Source organism: Miniopterus schreibersii, assembly GCF_964146895.1.
Source record: "Miniopterus schreibersii genome assembly, chromosome: 2".
NCBI classification, from domain to species: Eukaryota; Metazoa; Chordata; class Mammalia; order Chiroptera; family Miniopteridae; genus Miniopterus; species Miniopterus schreibersii.
In genome coordinates this window covers 110,400,050-110,425,701 of record NC_138102.1, presented here as the reverse complement: position 1 = coordinate 110,425,701, position 25,652 = coordinate 110,400,050, and the positions used below count along the sequence as shown (strand labels likewise).

The 25,652-nt window shown below is 32.6% G+C and overlaps 1 protein-coding gene across 2 annotated transcripts in view; it reads right to left on the bottom strand.

The window, feature by feature from the left end:
• Window positions 1-25,652, bottom strand: part of EEA1 (early endosome antigen 1) — a 131,389-nt gene that overhangs the window by 11,648 nt on the left and 94,089 nt on the right. For both annotated transcript variants that reach the window (XM_081130759.1, XM_081130758.1), the window contains 7 exons: window positions 25,043-25,156; window positions 18,998-19,153; window positions 16,868-17,007; window positions 10,567-10,897; window positions 9,384-9,485; window positions 7,246-7,440; window positions 2,225-2,407 (listed from right to left, as the gene is read on the bottom strand). In XM_081130759.1, coding sequence (XP_080986885.1) covers window positions 2,225-2,407; window positions 7,246-7,440; window positions 9,384-9,485; window positions 10,567-10,897; window positions 16,868-17,007; window positions 18,998-19,153; window positions 25,043-25,156 — 1,221 coding nt within the window. The remainder of the gene's footprint in view (window positions 1-2,224; window positions 2,408-7,245; window positions 7,441-9,383; window positions 9,486-10,566; window positions 10,898-16,867; window positions 17,008-18,997; window positions 19,154-25,042; window positions 25,157-25,652) is intronic.

Below are 25,652 nucleotides of genomic sequence, written 5' to 3'. Positions count from 1 at the left end.
ATTTAAGAGATCTAAATCCTGTTACTATATTATGTTCTTGGGTAAAATATATTCATATGAAAAAAAGAGTGTGATTTCTATAGGACTTCTAAGAGCAGTCAAGTTTCATCTCCTCTATCAACTAAATACCCTTTAAATTCATCTACATTCTCCATCTCTACTATTACCAGCCCAAGCCACCATCATCTGCAACTGGACTACTACAAAGTCTCCTCTCTAGTCTCTATATTCAGCCATCTTCTCCTATAATCCATCCCTTATCCTATAGCCAGTCATTGGCCTAAAATACAAATCTGAACAAATCCTTTCAGTGGTTCTCTACTGCCTTTAAAGTAAAGTCCAAACTCTTCCACAAACCTTCCCTGACTTTCAGTCATGTTGCAAAGAAAAAGAAAAAACAGGCCTTGGCCAAGTAGCTCAGTTGGTTAGAGGGTTGTCCCGATAGCCAAGGTTGTGGGTTTGGTCTCCGGTCAAGGCACAGACAAGAAGCAGCCAATGAATGCATAAATAGATGGAACAACAAATTGACCCCTCTCCCTCTCTTTCTCTCTCCCCCTTCCTCTCTCTCTAAAATCAATAAATAAAAAATTCAAAATAATAATTTAAAGCTACCTAAGAGGATAGCAAATAAGACATTTTCTATGTTTCAGGTGGCATTCTTTTTTCTTATAACAACTCATTAACTTAACTAATACCTATATATATTCTATATAGATATGATATATATAACATATATTTATATATTTATATATTTATATATAATCTACCTGTTGGCACTACAAAATTATTTTACCCAATTTCCTATTTCTGTGTCAAATCATTAGTCACCTCTGATTCCTTGTACCCTGTATGTATTCAGCCCTTCTGTTTCATCTTGTCTTTCTCATAAACCTCTTCTGTTCCATCCTCTTTAACCTCAATCCCAGTTCTAGTCAACTTGCACCTTGATTACTGGAAGGTATGGAGGAAGGAAGGGAAGAGAGCCTGCTAACTAATCTCTCTGACACTAGTTTACTCAATCCAAGTTGTCTAGTCCAAGTTGTTTATAAACCGCTTCCAAGTTCTTAAGTTGCCTAAAGAACTATTTTCTTCATTTTACTCCTCTGTTTAGACTCTTCATTTTCCCCCCAAATATAAAGTCCAATTATCCTTGCTAGGCATCTAAGATACTTCACAATTTTATCCCAACCTTTTTAACCTTAACTTCCAAACAAAAACCAGCACTCTAGCAAAAGACAATTATGTTAACTGTCTCCTGGCTTTACTCATTCCCACTGCAGCACCTTCTCTCAAACGTGCCCAAGTGAAATGATCTTTCTCAAGACATTCTGTGTATTCAAATTCCATGTATCCTTCAGGACCTGGTCCAGTCCTACCTCCTTTATAAAGCCTTCCCTATAGCAGCAGCCTATGAATAAAATACTGACTTAGTATATTTATATATATTACATATATATCCTATGACTTTCAGAATTTTTAATAATGCACTTTAAATTAAACAAACAAAACTTCAAACATAAAAAACAGATGTTATATTTCACCAGAGACTGACAGGCAGACAGACAGACAGAGCTGGCTTAAACTTCTATGAGAGAACACAAATGTTCCATTTTCCTTAGAAAACTGATACCTTAATGCTACATAAAAGTTATTTACCCTTTTTCCATATCCTTCATTTTAATAAACAAGATACTTTATCTAATCAAATGGTATTCCATATGTTTACATAATTAATGGTAAATTTACTTTGAGCTATGATCTCCTAATTTTAATCATCAGTCATTCCTGTAGTCTTGGGAAGGTAACAAATGTATAAAACTAAAGTCAATATTGCCTGACAAGAAACAATAAAACTGTTTTCATTTTCACAAGTGGTTTACATTTAAAACTCCTTAGATTTTCTAACAGCACATTTTAAAGCTTTGGGTTTTTTTTACATAAAGACAGCAAAGTCCTTAGATAAGCTAATATAGCAATTAACAAATTTCCACATTTTTTTACTATTACAGATATGTTATTTTTAAATGCATATACTTGTATATATTTTGTTATAAAACAATTTCATTTTTAAAATGCATGCTACTCCAAAAATAATTTAATAGAAAACAAGTGCGATATTCCATAAATATTATCATTTCCTTGCCCATTTGGGTTGAAATCAACCATTTAATGGATGTCTATAAACAACTTACTGATTTTTATGAAAAAATATAGTTTACTATACCTTAAGATCTTGCCTTGTGGCAAGAAGTTCAGATTCCTTCCCATAGAAATCAGACTGAAGCTGTTTTAGATTTTCCTGACTTTTTTCATAGGTGTTTTGTAACAATGACATTTTCTCCTTCTCTGCTGCAAGTTCCTGCGCTGCTTGGGTTAACTGCTGCTGTAGTGTATTCTCAAGCTCTGTCTGAAACATACAATAGTTATTTAAAACAGTATGCATACCAAAAATCAGTTACAAATATAAAATGAAATCCACACAACTACGATTACTGAGAACAAACTGAACTGCATCCATGCCCTACAATTCTTCTACTTTAGTAAAGAGGAACATACTTACCTTATAGTTACAAAGTTAAAAAAATTACAAAATCCAACAAGCCCTAACTTCAAAACAAAAATGAAAAAGCAATTAAAGAAAAAAAAGCATTTCACTGGGAAGTCCTAAGTATCAAGGCCTCAGGAGACTGAGGGTAACAACCACATTCTGATGGAAGACCCAGTGCTAGAGGCTGTAGAAGATGATATAGCTCAAAGTTAAACTACAGGAAATTTCTACATGAGAGAAATTTAAAAACCATTGCTATGTTGAAGTTATTGTTTTTTCTCCCTGAAATTCAAAAATAACTTAGGAAATTTCTACAGGTCATCTTTATTAACATGATGGCAGAAAAAGAGAATCTCCCAAAGGTCCAATTCCTTTAAATTCTAAAGCTGTCTTTAGTCTTTAAGAAGATTCAGGAGCTATGCACAAATTATGACATACTTAAAATACATGTATGCATAGTATGGACATAAGCACTTGGCTTTTATATATACTACCTTCAATGAAACTGTTACTGAGGTAACCAGCAACCATCTTGTTCCAAAATCCAATAGTTATGTCTTTGTCCACATCTTACTTGACCTCCCAGCAGTATTTGAAATAGCTGACAGTGTCCCCCTTCCTAGAAACATTCTTCAGCCTGGTTTCCAGGCACCTTATGTATTAGGTTCTCCTACCTCACTGGTCATTCCTTCTTAAAATCTTTTACTAGCTCCTCTTCCTCTGTTTGGCTTGTCAATATTATAGAGCCCCAGGTTTCTGTCCCTGGCCCTCTTCTATTCTATATAGTCTCTCTCTCGAAGATCTCAACTAGACTCAAGGCTTTAAATATCATCTACTTACAACTGACTCCTGAATTTATGTCTCTAGCTTCAACCTATCCACCTTAACCCTGGGCTCATTACCCAATTACTTCCCTGGCATCTCCACTTGAATGATTGATAGATATCTATCTCAAGCAGAACTCTTGATTAATAAGAGCAACCTTGCTCATCAAAAAGCTACTACTTCCCCCAATAAATATGGGCATCTATCCACTTGCATAAGTCATAAACCTGAAGTTATTCTTGATTTCTCTTTCCATCATCTCTTACATCTAATCTATCAGCAAGTCCTGATGACTCAACTTCCAAAATATATTCCCAAATCATCCACTTCTAACACTTTAGTTCATGCCATGATCATGTACTATCGAAACTACTGCAATAGTTTTTCATTGCCCTCCTTGCTTGCTCCTGTATCTCCCTTTAGCCAGACTGTAGTATTCTCTGCTCAAAATTCTCCAAATAATTCTAATTGTCCTTAGAACAAAATATATTTCTGTTATCTTATAATCAACACATTTGCATGTATATGCTTTGGTTTCTGCCTACTTCTCTAAGTTCCTCTCATATTACTCTTCTTCTCTCCCACTATACTTAACCTATATTAGTATTCTCTTTTTAAAAAGTACCAAGCTTGTTCTAGCCTTAAAGTCTTTGCACTAGTTGTCTCCCTGACCTTTGTATGTATAGCTCTTATATTTCATGTAGCAGCTCAAATCTCTTCAGAGAGGCTTCTTTGATCACCCAACCTTTAGAAGGACTCCGTCCCATCACTGCCTTTCACATCATCCTGTTTTGTTTCTTCCCTCAAGAAAATGTAAGCTCTATGAGAACAGGTTCCTTATCTGTCCATGGCTATATTTCTAACACCCAGGTCTGAACACAGTTCTCCCTTATTAAAAACTTTTAGTACTCTGATATTAAAAATTTAAAGTGAAAACAACTACACAACATCTCCTGTGATCTGGCTTCATCTAATTTTGTGGACTTATCTCCCCTCACTTCTCCACTTACCATGCACTCCAATAGCTAAAGTTCTAAATGACATTTTTAAAGTTTTGCAAACTTTGCTAATATTATTTCCTGTCTTCAAAGGCCCAGTTCAAATGCTAGCTCCATTAGAAAGGCAGTCAAAATTTTCACTAAATTCTAATTTTTCTTATATGTCTATTTAGGTTGTTTCATTCTCTTTTATTTATTACAGTTTTCTTTTTCTTTACATACCTGCTTCCCCATTAAATTATAAGCTACTTGAGAGTAGGGGGCCATATCCTATTCATTCTGTATTCCCACATTAGTTTTTGAATAAAGTAGGTGCAGGAACTGTTGACTTACAGCCTGCTTGCTGGATCCTTGATCAATGGCTCCTAAACCATCGTATATATGATTATACATAAGTTTGTGTGTGTACATATGTATGTGATTATGTAATAATTACATGTAAATAAAAATATGATTAGATGTAAATATATACATAGAAAATATGTGTGTTTTATATATATGTATGTGCATATATGCAGTATACATCTATACCCATTTAAACATTATCCTTGGTTTTCCTATTTCACTGTGGACCACTGATAACTTTGTCACAGACCATCACTGCATGGCCCACCATGCACACTGACACTCTTAGATCATAATTTGTTATACCTTCATATAATATCCAAAAACTATTTTGCTCCTATATTGCACTGGACACAGTACTAGGTGCTTTAAATACATTATCTCAATCATTACAACAACTCTATGACCCATTTTACTTAGCTTAGAAAGATGAATCCTTTCCCTGCGACCATAAATCTAATATATGTTGCATAAAATTTAAGTTCAGATTTGCCTGGCTCTAAAATTTATCTTTTTTTCCATGATGCTACACTGCTCCTCAACAAAACCTAACTATTCTTGCCTTTCAATGATTCTCCAGTTACTCTAAATTCCAAATCTAATTTATAGAGACTAGCTATTCACCCAATACTCCCCCAAATGCTGTCCTCCCTAAGGTTAAAAAGTGTGTTCCTTATTCTAGCATCCATACACTAACATTAGTGAACTACAACTATAGCTGAATGTTTATGCCCCCCTCCCCCGAAATTCATATGTTGAAATCCTAATCCTCAATGTGATGGTATTTGGAGGTGGTGCCTTTGGGAGTTCACTAGGTGCTGAGGGTGGAGCCTTCATGAATGGAATTAGTAAGTACCCTTATAAGAAGAAACATAAGAGAGATAATCTCTCTCTCTGCCATGAGGTTACAGTGAGAAGGCTGCTGCTACAAACCAAGATACGGGCCCTCACCAGACACTGGATATGTCAGGTGCCTTTATCTTGGACTCCCCAGCCTCCAGAACTGTGAGAAATAAATGTTTATTTTTCAACAACCCAGTCTACGGTATTTTTGTTATAGCAGTCTGAATTAAGGCAACTACCAATAAGAACATTTCCTATAAATTTCATAATCCGTAAGGTGTCATCTAGTAAAGCCCTGCAAAATATAGGTAATACACATGAATCATAAATATGAAATTTTATTATAACCAATAATTTAATGAAAAAGAAAGTGTGCTAAAAATCAGTGTTGGCCTTAGCTAGTTAGGCTCAGTAGTTAGAGCATCAGCCCGCAGACTGAGGGGTCCTGGGTTTGATTCCGGCCAAGGGCACATACCGCAGTTGCAGGCTTGACCCCCGGCCATGGTTGGGGAGTAAGCAAGAGGCAACCAATCGATGTTTTTTTTCTCTCTCTCCCTTCCACTCTCCCTGAAAAGCAATGGAAAAAATATCCTTGGGTGAGGATTAAAAAAATAAAGTAATAAAATAAAAAATATAAAATAATAAAATAAAAATAAAATAAAATAATAAAAAATAAAAATTGTTGTTTTTTAATTAACTAAGTTATGATGCTATAAAAATGAAGATCTGGGGAATACTTGGATACAAGGTTAATAGAGTTGGAAAAAAAACGACCTCAAGGTATCAAAGCATACAACAAAATATGTATTGTGATAATTACATACTGACCTATGATTATATATAACAACACACAAAAATGAATAGAAAAATCTGTCTACTCTTGTTCGTATTATTAGAAAATTACTCTTTTTATAAAGTAGCATATGATAATTATAAAAACAGTGGTCAATGTCAAATGTATATTTGTAGAATTAATATTTTTTCTCTAGTAATATGACAGCTAATACTTAGTGATATGACATATTTTGTTTGTTCTACATAGTAGGAATTTTACTTCTCTCTTCTCCATGGAACACTTAATATGCACATACCAAAAGTGGGGAACAATTCCTTTTGTTCGAATATCAGGTATGGTTCATTTTTATGAACTCTTGATCTGGACAAGTATTAGTGAAAATATATGCTCAATAATAAATTAAAATAGGTTTAGAAATGGAAATCATTATGATAACTTAAAATATCAAACAATTATAACTATATAAAATTTACACTACTGAATTTTTTTCATATAAACCATTTTGTGATTTTTGTTCTTGATTATTTTCCCTTAATAAGAATAATATATTTTTTAATTCTGTTAAAATTTTTAATACACTAGAAATGTTGTATTAATCATTCCCTTAATAAGTGTTAGTTATATGTTATTTTACAAAAAGATCATTTTATGTCTATCAGACAAATGATTAGTTCTAGAATTTTAAATAAGAATTACCTGGCAATGGTTATAGTAAATGGGAATTTGGACTTAGATATTTAATCATATAATTAAGTACTTTTATACATTTAACTTAGAAATAGTTTGAGCATACATAAATTTTCTTTGTTGCAATTCATCTGTGTTAATGATCAAATTATCTTAATTATAAAGTTTTTCTTCCCATAAAAAGTAAGCAAATGTATCACTACCTTCTGTGATACAGCAATTTTAACTTCTCCTTGGAGTGCTTCAATTTGCTTTTTCTTCTGTTCAGTCAATTGCTTTAGCTCATTTATGTTCCCCTGAAGTTGCTGTTCTTCTTTTTCCTTTTGTTTTAAATTATTCTGGGCCTGTGTGACTTGTCCCTGCATTGAATTGAGTTCCAACTTCAACTGATGAGAAGTCTAAAAGAAAAGAAAATCTGTTTAGCATTCATTTATTCATCAAACACACATTTACTGAGTATCTACTACATGCCAACCACTATTCTAGGTCAAAACTACTGAGCCTGTTGGCCACAGGTAATCAGTAGTAGAACAAAAAAATCCCTGCCCTCTGTAGCTTTCATAGCTGACACTATTCACTATTAGATGACACACCGCATTAATCTTTCATATTTGTTTAATCCTAAGTACCTTTTAAATTATGATCATGTATTTGGATAGAGCTTGTAAATGAACTAGACTAGTCTTCCCTTGTGTCATAGAAAATAAGAATAGCAACATCAATCTTTAGATTGCTAGAACATCGACTGTTTTTCTAGAATATTCTCAAAATGCTAACTGAGCCTGCTGCCCATGGTTAATCAGAAAGAATAACTCCATACTAACTATGACAAAAACTAAAATTGCTTTTGGGAAATATGTCTAGTATCTGTCTGATGACACTAAACTACACTACACAATAGTTTACTCATTTAGAGAAATAGGACATATTTTGCTACTACCTTGTTTTTACAGTCTAAAAGCATATATTTCTGTTCAAAGACAGATATACAGAAGTCATACTGAGGTTCCTCTGTGGCCAAAGTGAACTACCACTATCTCCTACCCTTCCAGCCTAAATCATGTTTTCATGTTTTATGATTATTTCAATAAAAACCTAATTTGAGCATTTGACCATATTTAAGGTTACTTTTTTAAAAGGTTCAGTACTACATACAGATGCTTGAACTATTTCTAACACAAAAGGAAATATTTTTGTGTAAAATAGGAGTCAGGTAATATAACAATAATGATGATTATGCTATGATAACCAGTAATAAAAGAATAGCTAACACTGAACATTTATTTTGTTATAGTCAGTGTTCTAAGCACGTTAAAATATATTAACCCATTTATTTTTCACAATAATCCTACGGCATAGATTCTATTGTTAGCCACATTGTACTGCTGAGGAAACCAGAACACAGAGAGATTAAGTAATCTAAAACAAAGCAAGACAGCATAGCTAATAAATGGCATAGCCAGTAAACATTTCTGGACAATCTGGATGGGCACTAAGTCACCATAATTTCATATTAAAGACTTGTCAGGAGTAGGTTTTGCTGCTTTATCAAGTCAGATCTCTAGAAAGCTACATGCCTGAACTCTAGTTGCTAGAGGTATGTCTTCAGAGAATTACAATTATACATTATAATCATTTATTTATTCATTTGCTTGTTTGTTTTTGATAGAGAGCAATAGAAACATTAACCACAGAAAAAAACCCTCAATTGTTATTCAACCATTACCAAATATACCAATATAAATGTCCATGAAATAAAGAGCCCTTAAAAAGTCATTTCTATGGCCCCACTGGTGTGGGTCAGTGGATGAGCATTGACCCATGAACCAAGAGGTCACTGGTTTGATTCTAGTCAGGGCACAGGCTTGGATTGCATCCCCAGTAGGATCCACAGGCTGGATCCCCTCTAGGGGGCATGCAGGAGGCAGCTGATCCATGATGTTTCTCTCTCATTGATGTTTCTCTCTCTCTATCCCTCTCCCTTCCTCTCCCTCTAAAAGGCAATAAAATATATATATATACATTTTTAAATGTCATTTCTATGTCAAGATTTTTTCCAACCATAATAATCTTCCTTAATTTAGATTATCAAATAGCTAGTTGACTCAATTTTCCATCTTTATTAATTATAATCTTTAATTTTGGGCCTTATAAACTAGTTTAAATATTTTTAGTAATAGGTAGAACATAAATTATAGTTTTAAACTATGTATATATGAATTCATTATATTTCAGAGAAATAAACCTTCCTTTGATTTAAACATCAGTGTGAAAATATTTTTAAAATATAAAGGCCTTTTATGCTTTACATATTTTGTGTTATAAAAAAGGAAACTCTTACCTCCTTCTCTTTTTCAAGTGACTTTTTCAGTTCATTCTGTTCCTTAAGTGTGCTTTCCATCTGTACTTGAAATTGATGCTTCAATTCTTTGCAAGTTTTTTCCTAAAAAAGTGGAAACTACATTATGCAGAAAATATTTGTAGTAAGTTTAAGAAGTTTGGTTTATAAGCTTAGTAAGGTCCACAAAAGGAAATAAACTAGAATCATTCATGGCTTAAGATGGAATAGAATCTTCCATTTCAATGATAAAAACAAGCAAATATTATAGCAGTAAAGGGAGAGAGACAGGAAAAGTCTAAGAGTTTCTATCATCAACCATCACAATAAATATTTTACATATTACTTAGACAATATTTTAGAATGCTTTATATCTCAAAATTAATTATAATTAATTAGCTTGTCATGCAATTTTAAAAGTAGAATGGGCTTCAAAAAAGTAGAAGCAAGAAATTGAACAGAAAGTATTAAAACAATAAATAAAAAATAATCACAACTTAAGAGGGAAGATGTACAAATAAAAGATGTTTTTACTAAAGAGAAAGAAACATAAAGGTAACATATTAATATCATATGTTTTTATACTACTAAACACTTTCACTGACCTTTATATTGAGAACAAAAGGATTTTACTTTCACTGTTACTCTGTTATTCTGTGTTAAAATATTTCTGAGGATACATTCCGCTTTAAGTATTTCCTAAGACTGTGATACTTTTTTCTCTGTATTTTAAATAGGTCTTATGGTATCTCTAAGACATGGTATTATCCAGAGTTTTAGAATATTCAATAAATATTAGAAAGTTTATAGTACCAGAATTAGAGAGTCAAGATCTTTCTTGTCTTTTTTCTTTTGCTGATATGTGAATAATGTTTCAATTAGTAGCTATATTCTCTGTGGAAACGTCCCTGAGGACAAACCTGCTATAATCTCTCCCAAATCTTGCATCATACTAGCAATAGAGTAAGATTGTATATTCAACGGAAAATTCCCTGGGTCTTTGAAAAATTACACACGTACATGCCAATATCTTTTCTCAGGTTAAGCAGTCCCAATTCCTTTCTTCATAAGAATTATTTAAATCATTTAAATGTAGGATAAAAGCCAACAGTGCATTAAGTAGAAAAATCAGTACATTTTAATTAAAAATCACTTCTACCTAAGAAAGTAAATGTAAACAACTAACCAAATCTAATATAGCAGCCTTTCCTTTCTGGTTTTCCTTTTCATATTCACTTTTGGAGTTCTTCAAAGAATCAGAAACTTTTGATAATTTCTCTCTCGATGCAGAAAGCTCTGCCATTAGAGTTTCTTTTTCCATCTTCACTTTTTGTAGTTCTGTTACTGCTGTTTGAATTTTGTTATTCAATTCCTTGTGCTGCACCTTTGCATCTTGACTTAAATTTTCAATTTCTTTTTTAAGAATTATTTTTTCTTCCTCTTGCTTGGTAAGCATTTGCTTAATATTTTCAAGGGCTTCAGATTTTTTCTGTAGGTCCAACTTTGTATGGGATACTCTAAAGAGTCAAGAAACAATTTTTTTTTTTTAAATGCATATTTTACCATCCCTAATGTACCATTCAAAATTAATAAATTATTATTGAGTTTAAAATTTTCCTTGTGTAGTTAAGAAGTAAAGAAAACAAATGTCATAAAACCATACAACCAAAAAATGCCTAAAAACATATAATGTGATCATTTAACAGATGACGATTTTCCTCAAGTCAAATAAGTTAGTGGTAAAGCCAAGACCATCTAAGCCTACTAACTTACTTCAGTCTTATTCACCACAATGGATCCCTCCCCAAATTGCATGTAACAGACCCTCTAGTCTACAATAGCCAGGAAAGTTTTCCCATGTACCTTAAAGAACCTATTTATTGTGTTATCCCCAAAGCACATAGAGAACTTTGCCTCTTTCCTTGAAAACATAAAATGCATTAATCCAGAAAAAAAAATTTAAAAACAAAAGAAATATTTCCTTTCAAACAAAGAGGAAAAACAAATAATTTACTTTAATCCTAGAGTTTATCAGATTATACAGGAGATTTGTTATCATTTGTCCCTTAACATAAGTTTTCTACCCCTGAATGAATAAACTACAAAATCATGAGGAAATATAGGCACAGCTTTAGGAAAATTAAAGACTTTTACTATTTTCTTAAAAGAAATGAAATTATATATATTATGCACCAAAAACACATAATATCAACCATTTTTAAAAGTGAAAATAAAACCAAATGCAAAGCAATAATATTTCTTGAATGCATACTATTTCCAATGTATTTTGTAATCATTATAAATTCAATAATATGTTAAAGAGAGGTTGTTAAAAGATGTACCAGCCACATATTTGAAGTTGGATATTAATACAATATCAGAACCTTGAATTTTTACTTTCAGACCCAGAAACTTACTTTTACTTTTTAAAAAATAGCTAGAAAAGATGAAGTTAAGTATACTCATAGAATATTGTACCTCACTGATTTTTAAAGGTCTAAGTAGAAAAGTCATTATACTAATATTATTTTACCATTTAAATATAGTTAAAATCTTGGTCAAGCAACTGTAAAATTAGGAGTTGAGATATTTATTTACTATGCTACTTAACTTTTCCATAAATAATTATTATAAAATCATAAGATTATGTTAAACAAAGAAGGTAAACAGAAATAAAAAGTTGCATAATCACTGTAAAACTGTTTATTTTTTTAAAAGTTCCTAAAGGAAGCAATAAATAAATCCACAATCATAGGTGGAAACTTTAACACTCTTTTCTCAGAAAATGATAGAATAGCCAAAGGAAAAAACTGGCAAGATTATAGAAGATTAGAACATTATCAATCACCTTGACCTAATCAATACTTATAGAACACTTTACCCCAAAACAAAGAGCACACATATGTGCACATGAAAAATTAATCAAGATAAAACATACACCAAGCCATAAATAAGACAGTCTGAAAAGTCTAATTTTATAGAATATTAGAAATCAATAACGTAAGATATCTATAAGAGCCCCAAATAGCTGGAAAATAAACAACATACGTATTTCTAAGTCACCCACACATCAAAGAAGAAATCACAAAGGATATTAGAAAATACATTAAACTCTACAGTAATGAAAATGCACTATACAATGTGAGTTGAAGAGAAAGAGTTGAATGCATAGATGCTAATGGGCCTTGAGAAAGGGGAGCCCTGTACCCTGTTTTGGGGATGAGCCCTCAGATCAGGGGTGAGGTTTAGTGAAACCCCCAATATGTTTACCCAGCCCTCCATTTCTAGTACTCTACACATAAGAAATGTTTGCATAAAGTATATAGGCAAAAAAGACCTTAGTACTAAAAGGTTTTCCTATTCCAATATGATATGGAAGCCTCTGAGTGAGTTCTGAACCATGAGAATAGAACACAGAGTGGAAACGGGCCCATTTCCACTGAGTTCATTAGAAATAAAAAGAACCAAAAGCCAAAAGGGGCCTTGGGAAAGAGAACAAGAACCAGCACAGAAGTGATCTTCATGAACCGATGACTGAGTTCCAGAGGTAATGAACCATCCACTCAGTTGATAATATAAAGGATCAGATGTGCTCCCCAAATACATAGGCCTTAGAAACTATGATGCTAACAGTGAGAAGAAATGCCATTTGAGACACAAAATTTAGCTCTACATCCTCAAAGTATCAGGACCAAATTTACTAGATGTGAGAACAAGAAATTTTTCATCATCACTTCCAAAACAAGAATGAAACCATGAAGGTGTGAAATAACTTAATTATCATTAACTCTGATGTGTTTATTTAATTTCTCTGATGGGTCCTTTTCCCAGGCTCTCAGCCTCCAACTTTTTTACTGAGAGTCAAGTACCCTAATCCCCTTGACTCAGATGAAGTCTGTTGACTCAGTGGGAGTGGCCTATTTAGCATTTAGAGACAAAGACTACTGAAGTGTGACTAGTCATAGCCATCCTATGAAGGCATTCAAATGAATGGGGTGAAACCAATTTTTATCCATCAAAAGTCTGATGAGTTATGTGTCTACTGAAGATCTCACAGTAAAACCCAATCAAACCATCAACATCAAGGATGAGCCAAGCAAGAGACTAATTCTACCTTAGGACTAAAGAAAGATGTCTCAGTTCAGTACTTTTATGGCTATATGGCATGTGGCCAGAGACATATACTCCCTCTTCCACCAAAGACATTTGAAATTTCATTTACCAATTAATCTTTCAGGATTTCAGTATCTTCTAAACTAACCACCCTTACACTTAGGTCTGTCATGAACCCATTGAACACTTAATGCAAATGAGAAAAAGGATAATCTTTATCAAGATAATTTATTCCACGTGTTGAAAAGCTCATACTATACTGATTTTATTAGAATAAGACATATAACTACTATCTACAGACATCTGACAACTATCATTGACAAAATGCAAAGGGGCTGAGGAGCTGAAAAAAGACTAAAAAATGTAGACAGCCACAGGAAAGCTTTCACGTTAAGAAGCTATAAAAAGAAGAGCAAACCAAACCCAAAGTCTATGGACGAAAATACTAAACTAACAGGAGGAGAAATAAATGAAACAGAAAATTGACAAAACCAAATCAAAAGTTTTTTTTAATAAAATTGATAAATCTCTAATTAGATTGACCAAGAGAAAAAGAGAACACAAATTACCACTATTAAAAATAATGAGATATCACTACAGATCCTATAAGACCTTAAAAAAGTATAATACAGGGTGGGGCAAAGGTAGGTTTACATTTGTTTGTATGAAAAATAGCATAATAAATAATACAAGAATAAACTGTGTTTCGAGGACTCACAACTGTACACCTACTTTTGACCCATGTTGTATTAAGAACAGCAGTGTATCAAAAAATTTGATGTTTATATGAAATGTACAAATTCCTTGAAAAACATTAATTACCAAAACTGATTCAAGAAATACATTAAAAATTAAAAATATTCCTGTATCTATAAAATAAACTGAATCCCAAATTAAGAAGCAACCTAGAAAGAAAACTTCAGGCGATTTGGTTCATTGGTGAATTCACTCAAACATTTAAGAAATAAATAATATCCATCTCATACAAACTCTTTCAGAAAGTAGAGGAAGAAATACTATCAATTTCTTTTTTAAGACTAATATAACCATGATTTCAAAACCTTGACGATGACATTAAAAAAAATTACAGACCAATAACCATCATGAATGCATGGAAAATTCTAAATAAAGTATTATCAAGTTAAATACATATATATATATATAAATATATATAAATACATATAAATATATATAAATTTATATATATATAAATATATATAAATAACAGGATAATCAAGTGACAATTATCCCAGGAAAGCAAGGTTGGTTTAAAATTTTTAAATCAATCAATTTAATTCACCATATTAACAGAATAAAGAAGAAAAACCGTATCAAAAATGCAGAAAAAGCCCGGCAGGTATGGCTCAGCAGTTGAGCATTACCTATGATCCAGGAGATTTCCATTAGATTCCCAGTCAGGGCACGTGCCCAGGTTATGGACTGGATCCCCATTGGGGGTTGTGCATGAGGCAGCCAATCAATGACTCTCTCATCATTGATGTTTCTATCTCTCTCTCTCCTTCTTCCTTCCTTTCTCTGAAGTCAATAAAGATACATTTTAAAATATATTGATCCCTGAGGCTGGAGATCAAGCCTGCAACCGAGGTACGTGCCCTTGGCCAGACCTGAACCTGGAACCCTTCAGTCCATGGGCTGATGCTCTAACCACTGAGCAAAACAAGCCAGGGCAATGAAAATTTTCTTAAAACTAGTATAAAAGAGAATGATTTTAATTTGATAAAGGAATCTAGGAAAAACCTATAGCTAACCTCTAAGTTGATGATAATTTATTTAATTTTCCTGCCTAAGACTGGGAATAATGCAAGGATGCCCACTATTACTATTTACATTCAAAATTTTACTGGAGGTGTCATCCAGCAATAAGTCAAGAAAAAGGCATAAAAGGTCTGCAGATTGAAAAAAAGAAGTAAAACTGATAACATGATTGTCCACTTAGAAAATTCTAAGGAATCTAAAAAACTAGTATTAAAACAAGAAACTGAATTTAACAAGGTTAAAGGGTACAAAGTCATTATGTAAAGCTCAATTATATTTTTATACTATTCACAAGTAATCAGAAAATTAAATTTAAAAAACAATTCCATTTAAAATAGCATTGGAAAACATAAAATATTAGAAATAAATTTAACAAAAGATATGTAAAATCCCTGTTTAAAAAAAACAAAATGTTGCCCAGAGAAATTAAAGAAGGCCTAAATAGATAAAGATATACCAGGTTCATGGATTAGAAGATTCAATAAAGTTAAAATGTTAATTCTTCCCAAACTGATCTACAGATTCATTGCAATTCTAATAAAAACCCAATAATTTTATTTGTAGAAATGAATAAGTTAATACTAAAATTTATATGGAAAAGCAATAAATTTAGAGGAGTCAAGAAAATCTTGAAAATTTAAGTTGGAGGACTAATACAACCTGATATTAAAATCTACCACAAAGCTACAAAAAAAATCAACATACGATTGTACTGGTGTCAGGATGCCATATATAGACTGCAGACCAATGACATAGTATAGAGTCCACAAAGAGACCTACATATATCCAGTAAATCATTTTTGACAAAGGTACCAAGGCCATTCAATGGGAGAGAAAATGTTTTATCAATAACTGTTACTATAACAACTTAATGTAGGGAGGAAAAGGTGATCCAGGACCCCTTAGACCTCACACGAAAATAAATTCAAGGTAAATCCTAGACCTAAATGTAAAAACTAAAACTATAAATCCTTCTAGAAGAAAACATAAGAGAATTCTTCATAAACTCTGGGAATAGGCAAAGATTTCTTTAAAAGAACACAAAACACTAAACATAAAAGAAAAAAAAAATGACAAATTAAATTTAAACAAAAATTAAAACTTCTGTTCATTTAAAGATAACACCAAAAAATATCAAGCAAAGCTACTAGAAAAAAAGGCTTAAAAATGTGCTCATAAACATAATCTGCCAAAATGCATCATAAGGCTAAAACAGACCATTTCTTATATATAAAGTATCTATTCCCTACTTGGTACAGTACCTCAAAGCAGAAGCCTGACTGTTCTTGGGTGATTATATCTAAACACGCCTGTTTGTTCATTTACATTAATTTTTGCAAATTGACAAACAACTCAAAATAATTGCTTTAACCCACAGAAATGAGTACCACATTACTGTTGAAAAAAGACTAGATAACTCAAATTTTCAGTCCTTTCTAGTGAAGGTAAATTTAACCATATTATGATGGCTTTATTTTTTTATTCACATTAATATTAGCTGTTTATAGAATCAACACAAAGAAACATTTACTAAATCTTTAAGCACTGTGATAACAAAATTAAATTTTAATCCTTAAATTATAAGTAGTTAAGCTTACATTTCTTTCTCCATTTCTAGTTGCTTAGTCAATTCTGTAACTCTAAGCTCTAAATCTGTGTTCAACTGTCTTTGCTGTTGTAGATCCTGCAAAGCTTGCTCCTTGCTTGCTTTAACTTCAAGAGTATCAGCTTCTAGTTTCTATGGAAAAAATATAACACAGTAACCATTTTAATGTCAAAAATTATTTTAAATATTATAACATTTTTGTTTTATACTCAAATTGGTGTTGACATAACACACAAAAACAGCCATAAAATACTTATTTAAATAAAAAATACATTCTAAAGCCATTACTGTGTAAAGGAGCCATTTATCTTGAAATCTTCCAGAGGAGCTAGCAGCAGGCTTAAAACACAACAGTCACTAAGTTTTTACTTTTTAAAATGATCTGAATAAAAAATAAACTTAGAATAATTATAATGAGTAAAAATTATTCATTCAAATATGAAAAAATAAGTTAAAAGTTCACAAAGGGGCCCACTTAAAATATATTATCCTTGCCCTGGTTGGTGTGGCTCAGTTGGCTGGAACATTATTCCATGCACCAAAAGGTGACTGGTTTGATTCCAGATGAAGGAACATGCCCGGGTTACAGGCTCCATCCCCAGTAGGGGGCTTTCAGGAGGCAGCGGATTAATGTTACTCTCACATGGATCTTCTCTCTCTCTCTCTCTCTCTCTCTCTCTCTCTCTCTCTCTCTCTCTCTCTCTCTCTCTCCCCCTCCCTCCCTCCCTCCCTCCCTCTTTAAAATCAATAAAAAATTTTAAATAAATATATATATATTATCCTCTTTATTCATAGTTAACACTGATGTAATTATATTCAAAACTAAAATGAAGCTGTCATGTCATCCTTCTCATTAACATATACTGACCCTAAATATAGAGCCAATTAAATTCATGATTTTGTTTCTTTAATCTCTTGGTCTAGAGATTGTTCTTCATAGTGTAGTTTCTGTCTCATACATATACATATAATTGAGAATATTTTTACAAATTTTCAAAATTGAGCTAAGTATATAGGTTGAATATCTATAAGCAGTGCATTTTCTTATATAGTTGTAATAATTTTGCACTCTATTTTATAAATTAATCTAGGTACCTGTGGCTCTTACTCGACACTTTTATTGGATATTTGATGTAATTAACATCAATTCTATAATATATTGATATAAAACATGTGGAATACTTTATAAAATAATAATTATAAAATGTTAAAGACCTGATAAATACAAAAGACACTATTGGGTCTTAAAAACTATTTTTAAAAGATACCCAAATGGAATTCTCATTAGCCACTTTACAGTAAAGTAGTTTTTTTCTGTTCTTTTCACCCATTACATAAATTTGTCATTACTATTACCACTGGCCATAAAGAAAAGAAAAAGGAACCCATAAACACAATTGTAAATGTAATTCTTTTTCCGTGTTATATTGCTGTGGCTATATATATATATATATATATATATATATATACACACACACACACACACACACAGATATATATATTTATATACTTGAGAAATTTTTGTTTCACTGATAGTTCCAATTAAAAAACAAAGGACTCAGGTCAATTCCTTCTCTAATGTGTCTTTTAATTTAATCTTTTTAGTAAATCAACACTTTTGCTGGGAGTTGTGTTAAAGTAAGAAGCAGAGTACCATAGAATAAATGTATTATCAAATTAGAAATAAAATCCAAAGGGTATAAATGTAAAGTTTAAAAAAGGAAGAAGTCTACTATATCTTCAATATTATATTAGAATAAGGAGGTAAGGAAATGGAAATGATAGAACAAAAGAGACTTCACAACAACAAAATAATAAGTTTCTTCTAATTATAGAGTAGATCCCTGGTTGGCTGTCTCATTGAAATACTAGTTACACATTACAATGAAACCAGTATAAACATTAACTGTTATTTGTAAAAGCCACCCACTAATGAAGAAATCAGAAGTAAAGGCAGAATTCTAAATTAATACAAAAATAATTACAAGTAATTTTTAAAATTTTTATATCACAACTTCCTCTTTTTTTGCAAACGTAATGTCTTTTATTCCATCCAGGTCATCAGTTTCCATTGCTACAGCTGTGAAAAATATGGCTAAATTCAATTTCTCTTAATACAAACCTTAATTTGACCTTCTAATTCTTCAGTTTTCTGTTCTAAAGACAGGTGTTTCTCTTTATATTCTTTCAGATGACTTTCCAGCTGACTGCAATGTTCTTGCTTCTCCTGAAACTTTGTAGTGACCTGATCCAACTGAGCAGTGATCTTATTTAACTCCTGTAGAGAAATACAAGTAAAGATAACTTTGGTAAGGTTTACTTTATTGTAGTGACCAAATGTTTGGTCAGAGTAAAATTAAAACTCTAATTTCATTTAAGAAACTATTTGGAGTAAGATCACAGGTAAGTCTAAAGATAATTCAGTGGTTAAAATTTATCCACAGTATAAAGGACATGAAATGAACTTGTGCATATTCTGAGATATTAAGTTTATATGTGTAACAGTTCAATAACTTTTTCTAGGAAGCCAAAAAAATACAAAAGAATAATAAACAACCTAATAATAAAATAATGCTTTTATAAGTAAACGTTTTCAATGTTCAAGAAACCATTTTCCAAAATAACATTTAAAAAATAAATGATTACATCTGTGATACTTGTTCAATTCATTTGGGATATCTAGTTACACAGAAAGAACAAAATAAAAATTACTAGTAAATCCACCACCCACAGATAATCACAATAAATGTTTTGAAAACTTCTCTTTCAGTCTTTTCTGTACATTAGCTTCTATTTTTTGATTTGTACTTTTAAAATAAAAACAGGATCTCACTTTACATAGTTTTATTGTAACAGCCTTTGTTGTTACATAACAATGCATCATGAAACTGTGACATTTTCTAAAATATCATTATACTTGACTGCATAAATTTCCATTTTAATGATATAGGCCATTTTTTATCCAAATATCCTATTTTAGATTTTCAGATTGCCACTAAACTCTCTGCATTTATTAACAGAGATACAAACAGCATCCTTTAAAGCTATGATTATTCCCTTAAAATAAAGGACTAAAAGTGAACTAAAATAAACAAAAAATTCTTGAAATATATTCTTAGAAGTGATATACTCATCATTTGGAGTCAGAAAATAGATTCTATTTCAAGGAAATAGAATCCTTGAAAGTTCTTGAACTAGACTACCAAACAGCCTCTCCTACCACCATCAAACACACTAGCAATGTATGAAAGTGGCTTGTTCTACTTCACCATTTCCAATCCTTCGAGTGTTAATTAAACAGACACACATATTTTACCTCATTAAGGGCATATTCCATTGTTGTCTTAATTTGCAACTAATTCTTAATAAACCTGAATACTGCCCGGCCGGGTGTGGCTCAGCGGTTGAGCATCGACCTAGGATCCAGGCGATCAGGGTTCGATTCCGGGTCAGGGCACATGCCCGTGTTGCGGGCTCGATCCCCAGTCAGGGGCGTGCAGGAGGCAGCCGATCAATGATCCTCTTGTCATTGATGTTTCTGTCTCTCTCTCTCCCTCTCCTTTCCTCTCTCTGAAATCAATAAAGATATATCTAAAAAAAAAAAATAATAAAATAAAATAAAATAAAATTAAATTAAAATAAAATAAAATAAAATAAAATAACTTGAATATTTGCTATTCTTTTGCTACTGGCTTCAGAATTCTGTTACTAATATTTTTGGGGGATAAATTTTAAACTTTTATGTGGATATTCTAGTAACTACTTCTTCCAGACACTGATTTTGTGCTTAGAAATTACTTTCCAGATGTGTTTAGCAAAATGTAAATAAAAAGCAAGTTGCAGAATAACATATATAGTGATTCTATGTTCATAAAAGAAAAATATCTGTCTGTGTGTGTGTGTGTTTATGTGTGTGTGTATTTGATGCTTATAGAAGTTTGGAAGGATACATACCAATTTTTTTTTATCTATATCTGAATATTTTTATTTAAAATATTACAAAGGTCCCTTTATCTCCCCAATAACCCATTCCACCCCGTCCCACCTCCCTCCCCAGTCCCTCTCCCCACCATTGTCCATGTCCTTGGGTTGTGCATATATGCATATAAATTCTTTGGTTACTCTCTCCCCTTCCACCCGGCCGCCCTCCTCCCTCCCTCTGACATTCACCAGTCTCATCTATGCTTCCATGTCAGTGAATCTATTCTGTTCATCAGTTTATTAAGTTCTTTAGATTCCACATATAAGCGAGATCATGTGATGTTTGTCTTTCTCTGCCTGGCTTATTTCACTTAGCATAATATTCTACAGGTCCATCCATACTGTCCCAAATGGTACGAGATCCTTCTTCTTTATAGCTGCATAGTATTCCATGGTGTAAATGTCCCACAGCTTTTTTATCCACTCATCTACTGATGGGCACTTGGGCTGTTTCCAGATCTTAGCTATTGTAAATTGTGCTGCTATGAACATAGGGGTGCATATATTCTTTCTGATTAGTGTTTCAGGATTCTTAGGATGTATTCCTAGAAGTGGGATCACTGGGTCAAAAGGCAGCTCCATTTTTAATTTTTTGAGGGACTTCCATACTGTTTTCCATAGTGGCTGCATTCCCACCAGCAGTGTACTAGGGTTCCCCTTTCTCCACATCCTCACCAGCAGGAGTCCTTTGTTGATTTGTTGATGGTGGTCATTCTGACAGGTGTGAAGTGATACTTCATTGTGGTTTTAATTTGCATCTCTCTGATGATTAGTGACGTTGAGCATTTTCTCATATGTCTCTTAACCATCTGTATGTCCTCTTTGCAGAAGTGTCTATTCAGGTCTTTTGCCCATTTCTTAATTGGATTGTTTGTCTTCCTCTTGCTGAGTAGTATGAGTTCTTTGTACACTTTGGAAATTAGCCCCTTATCAGATACATCCTTGGCAAATATGTTTTCCCAGACCGTGGGGTTCCTTTGTATTTTGAGGCTGTTTTCTTTTGCTATGCAAAAGCTTTTTAGTTTGATGTAGTCCCATATGTTTACTTTTTCTTTTGTTTTTCTTGCCCTAGGAGATGTATCAGTGAAAAGTCCACTACGTGGGATGTCTGTGACTTTACTATGTTTTCTTCCAGGATTTTTATGGTTTCATGACTTACATTTAAGTCTTTTATCCATTTTGAGTTTATTTTTGTGTATGGTGAAAGTTGGTGCTCTAGTTTCATTTTTTTGCATGTAGCTGTCCAATCTTCCCAGCACCACTTATTAAAGAGACTGTCTTTACTCCAATGTATGCTCTTGCCTCCTTTGTCAAATATTAACTGACCATAATGGTGTGGGTCTATTTCTGGGGACTCTGTTCTGTTCCATCGATCTATATGTCTGTTGTTGTACCAATACCAGGCTGTTTTGATTACAATGGCTTTGTAGTACAGTTTGATGTCCGGCAACGTGATCCCTCCCACTCTGTTCTTTTTTCTCAAGATGGCTGCAGCCATTCGGGGTCTTTTTTGGTTCCATATAAATTTTTGAAATGTTTGTTCTAGATCTCTGAAATATGCTGTTGGTATTTTAATAGGAATTGCATTGAATTTATAAATTGCTTTGGGTAGTATGGACATTTTAATAATATTAATTCTTCCAATCCATGGGCATAGTATATTCTTCCACTTGTTTATATCTTCCTCTATTTATTTTTTCAGTGTCCCATAGTTTTCTGAGTACAGGTCTTTTACATTCTTGGTTAAGTTTATACCTAGGTATCTTATTCTTTTAGTTGCAACGGTAAATGGTATTTTTTTTTTAGTTTCTCTCTCTGAAAGTTCATTGTTGGTGTATAAGAATGCCATTGCTTTCCAGATGTTTTGTATCCAGCTACCTTGCCAAATTTGTTTATCAAATCTAGTAGTACTTTGATGGAGTCTTTAGGTTTTTCTATATACAGTATCATGTCATCTGCAAATAATGACAGTTTTACTTCCTCCTTTCCAATTTGGATACCTTTGATGTCTTCTTCCTGTCTGATGGCTGTGTCGAGGACTTCCAGTACTATGTTGAATAAGAGTGGTGAAAGTGGACATCCCTGTCTTGTTCCTGTTTGTAATGGAAATGGTTTTAGTTTTTGCCCATTGTGTATGATGTTGGCTGTAGGTCTGTCATATATGGCCTTTATTATGTTGAGTTATGATCCCTCTATTCCCACTTTGCTGAGAGTTTTTATCAGAAATGGATGCTGTATTTGGCGAATGCTTTTTCTGCATCTATTGACATGATCATATGATTTTTGTCCTTTGTTTTGTTAATGTGATGCATCACATTTATTGATTTGTGGATGTTGTACCAGCCTTGCATCCCTGGAATAAATCCCACTTGGTCGTGGTGTATGATCTTTTTAATGTATTGCTGGATCTGGTTTGCTAGTATTTTGTTGAGGATTTTAGCATCTATGTCCATTAGGGATATTGGCCTGTAATTTTCTTTCTTTGTAGTGTCTTTATCTGGTTTTGGGATTAGGATGATGCTGACCTCATAAAAAGAGTTTGGGAGTTTTCCCTCCTCTTGAATTTTCTGGAATAGTTTGAATGGGTGTTAATTCTTCTTTGAATGTTTGGTAAAACTTGCCTGTAAATCCATCTGGTGCAGGACTTTTGTTTGCTGGGAGGTTTTTTTTATTACTGCTTCAATTTCATTAGTTGTTATCGGCCTATTCAGGTTTTCTGCCTCTTCTTGATTCAGCTTTGGAAGGTTGTATGCTTCTAGGAATTTGTCCATTTCACCCATGTTGTCCATTTTATTGGCATATAGTTGCTCATAGTATTTTCTTATGATCCTTTATATTTCTGTTGGGTCAGTTGTTATATCACCTCTTTCATTTCTGGTTTTATTTATTTGGGTCCTCTCTCTTTGTTTCTTGATAAGTCTGGCTAAAGGTGCATCAATCAGATTTTATCTTTTCAAAGAACCAGCTCTTGGTTTCATTGATTTTTTGTATTGTTTTTTTAGTTTCTATGTCATTAATTTCTGCTCTGATCTTTATTATTTCCTTCCTTTTACTTCCTCAGGGCTTTTCTTGCTGTTCTCGTTCTAGTTCTTTTAGTTGTTGTGTTAGATGGTTCATTAATCTTTTTCTTGTTTTTTGAGATAGGCCTGTAATGCTATGAGTTTTCGTTTCAGGACTGCTTCCGCTGTGTACCATAGATTTTAGGTTTTTGTCTGGTCATTTTCGTTTTTTTCCGTGCAGTGTTTGCTTTCTTCCTTGCTCTCATTGGTAACCCATTCATTGTTTAATAGCATGCTATTTAGCTTCCATGTGATTGAATATTTTGGGGGTTTTTTATAGTGGTTGATTTCTAGTTTCATGGTATTGTGATCCAAGAAGATGCTTGATATGATTTCAATCTTCTTGTATTTGTAGAAACTTACATACCAAATTTAATAGTAAACATTCCTTTTAAGGATTGCAGTTTAGAGTAAATATAGAAAACAGTTTTGTTTTGTCAATTTGATATACTACTATATTGTTTTTAAAAACTGAATCAACAACTAGTATTACTTCTCAAATAAAATATAAATTTTAAAAATGCCTACCTGGTAAAAAGTAAGAATGACCTACCAGCATTTTTATCGTGACCCTAAGAAGGAAGCTTTTACTTTATCAGAAGTATTAAAAAGGTAACTTCTATATTCCCTCCAGGTCCACTGACTCCTACTCCCAAGAAAGGAGAGTAGCTTTTATTATTGAGATGGAATACACGTTGCTCTTTTCTGACTCCAAGTGATAAGTATATCTGATTTATGGACCAGATTGTCTACTAAAAACGTGTGGGCAAGCCTCCCTCTCTTTCCCAGTCATTGTCACTTGATCGAATGAAGCAACAACTCAACAATTAGGAATGAATATTTCAGCTCCACACTAAGTTCTAGACTAGGGGAGAAATACAATATTAAGAAGCCCAACCACAGTTGTACTCCAGGTGAGCTTATCAGAAACAACAATGATGTTTTTATCTTCATCTATCTGACTCCTGCATCTGCCACTCCAACTGGTTCTGAACTCCGGAAGAAATTAAGGGGAATAAGCAAGTCAATCACAACATTATATAAAACTATTATCTTTATATATGTTTGCAATTAATTTATCTATCAGAACATTAGGTTATGGTTTGAACTGCACCAGGTTCCCCTACCTGTTGTTTGTCTTGTAATGCATTTTGGGCTGTGTCCAAATGGTTTTGAAGATCTGCTCTTTGAGCAGTTTTTGCTGCTTCTGCTGATAGCAATAATTCAGTTTTGGCTTTAATCTGTAACAAAATTTACAAGTCATTTAATCCATATTTAATCCTTGAGTTCCTCTTGCTTGAATATACATTGCTTTAGTCACTAAATAATTTAAAATTTTAAGTCCTTTGGCAAAAAAAACCCATAAGGATTTAAATAGTGAAAAATTAGTATGTGAAAATCCCCCAAACAGAAAAGAGTAGGGGAGAAGATTCCTAATAATGTTTGGATAAATGATAAAAATATATTCCTATATGCCACCAAAACATTTCTCCCTTTCTTAAATTCTATATGCACTTATTAGGTTATCATATAACTCATCTGACAAATAATTATATTTTAAAAAGAAAGAAATGGGTATTCTTATATTCCAAGTTGTTATATTATTTCTTATTTTCAATGGAATTAATCTCCTGAAATAAAGAAAACAGAGGCTTAGAAATGTTTCTATAACTTTCTCTACTGTAGTATACAATAAGAAACCAATGATGAGAATGGAGAAATAAATATGTCTTAATT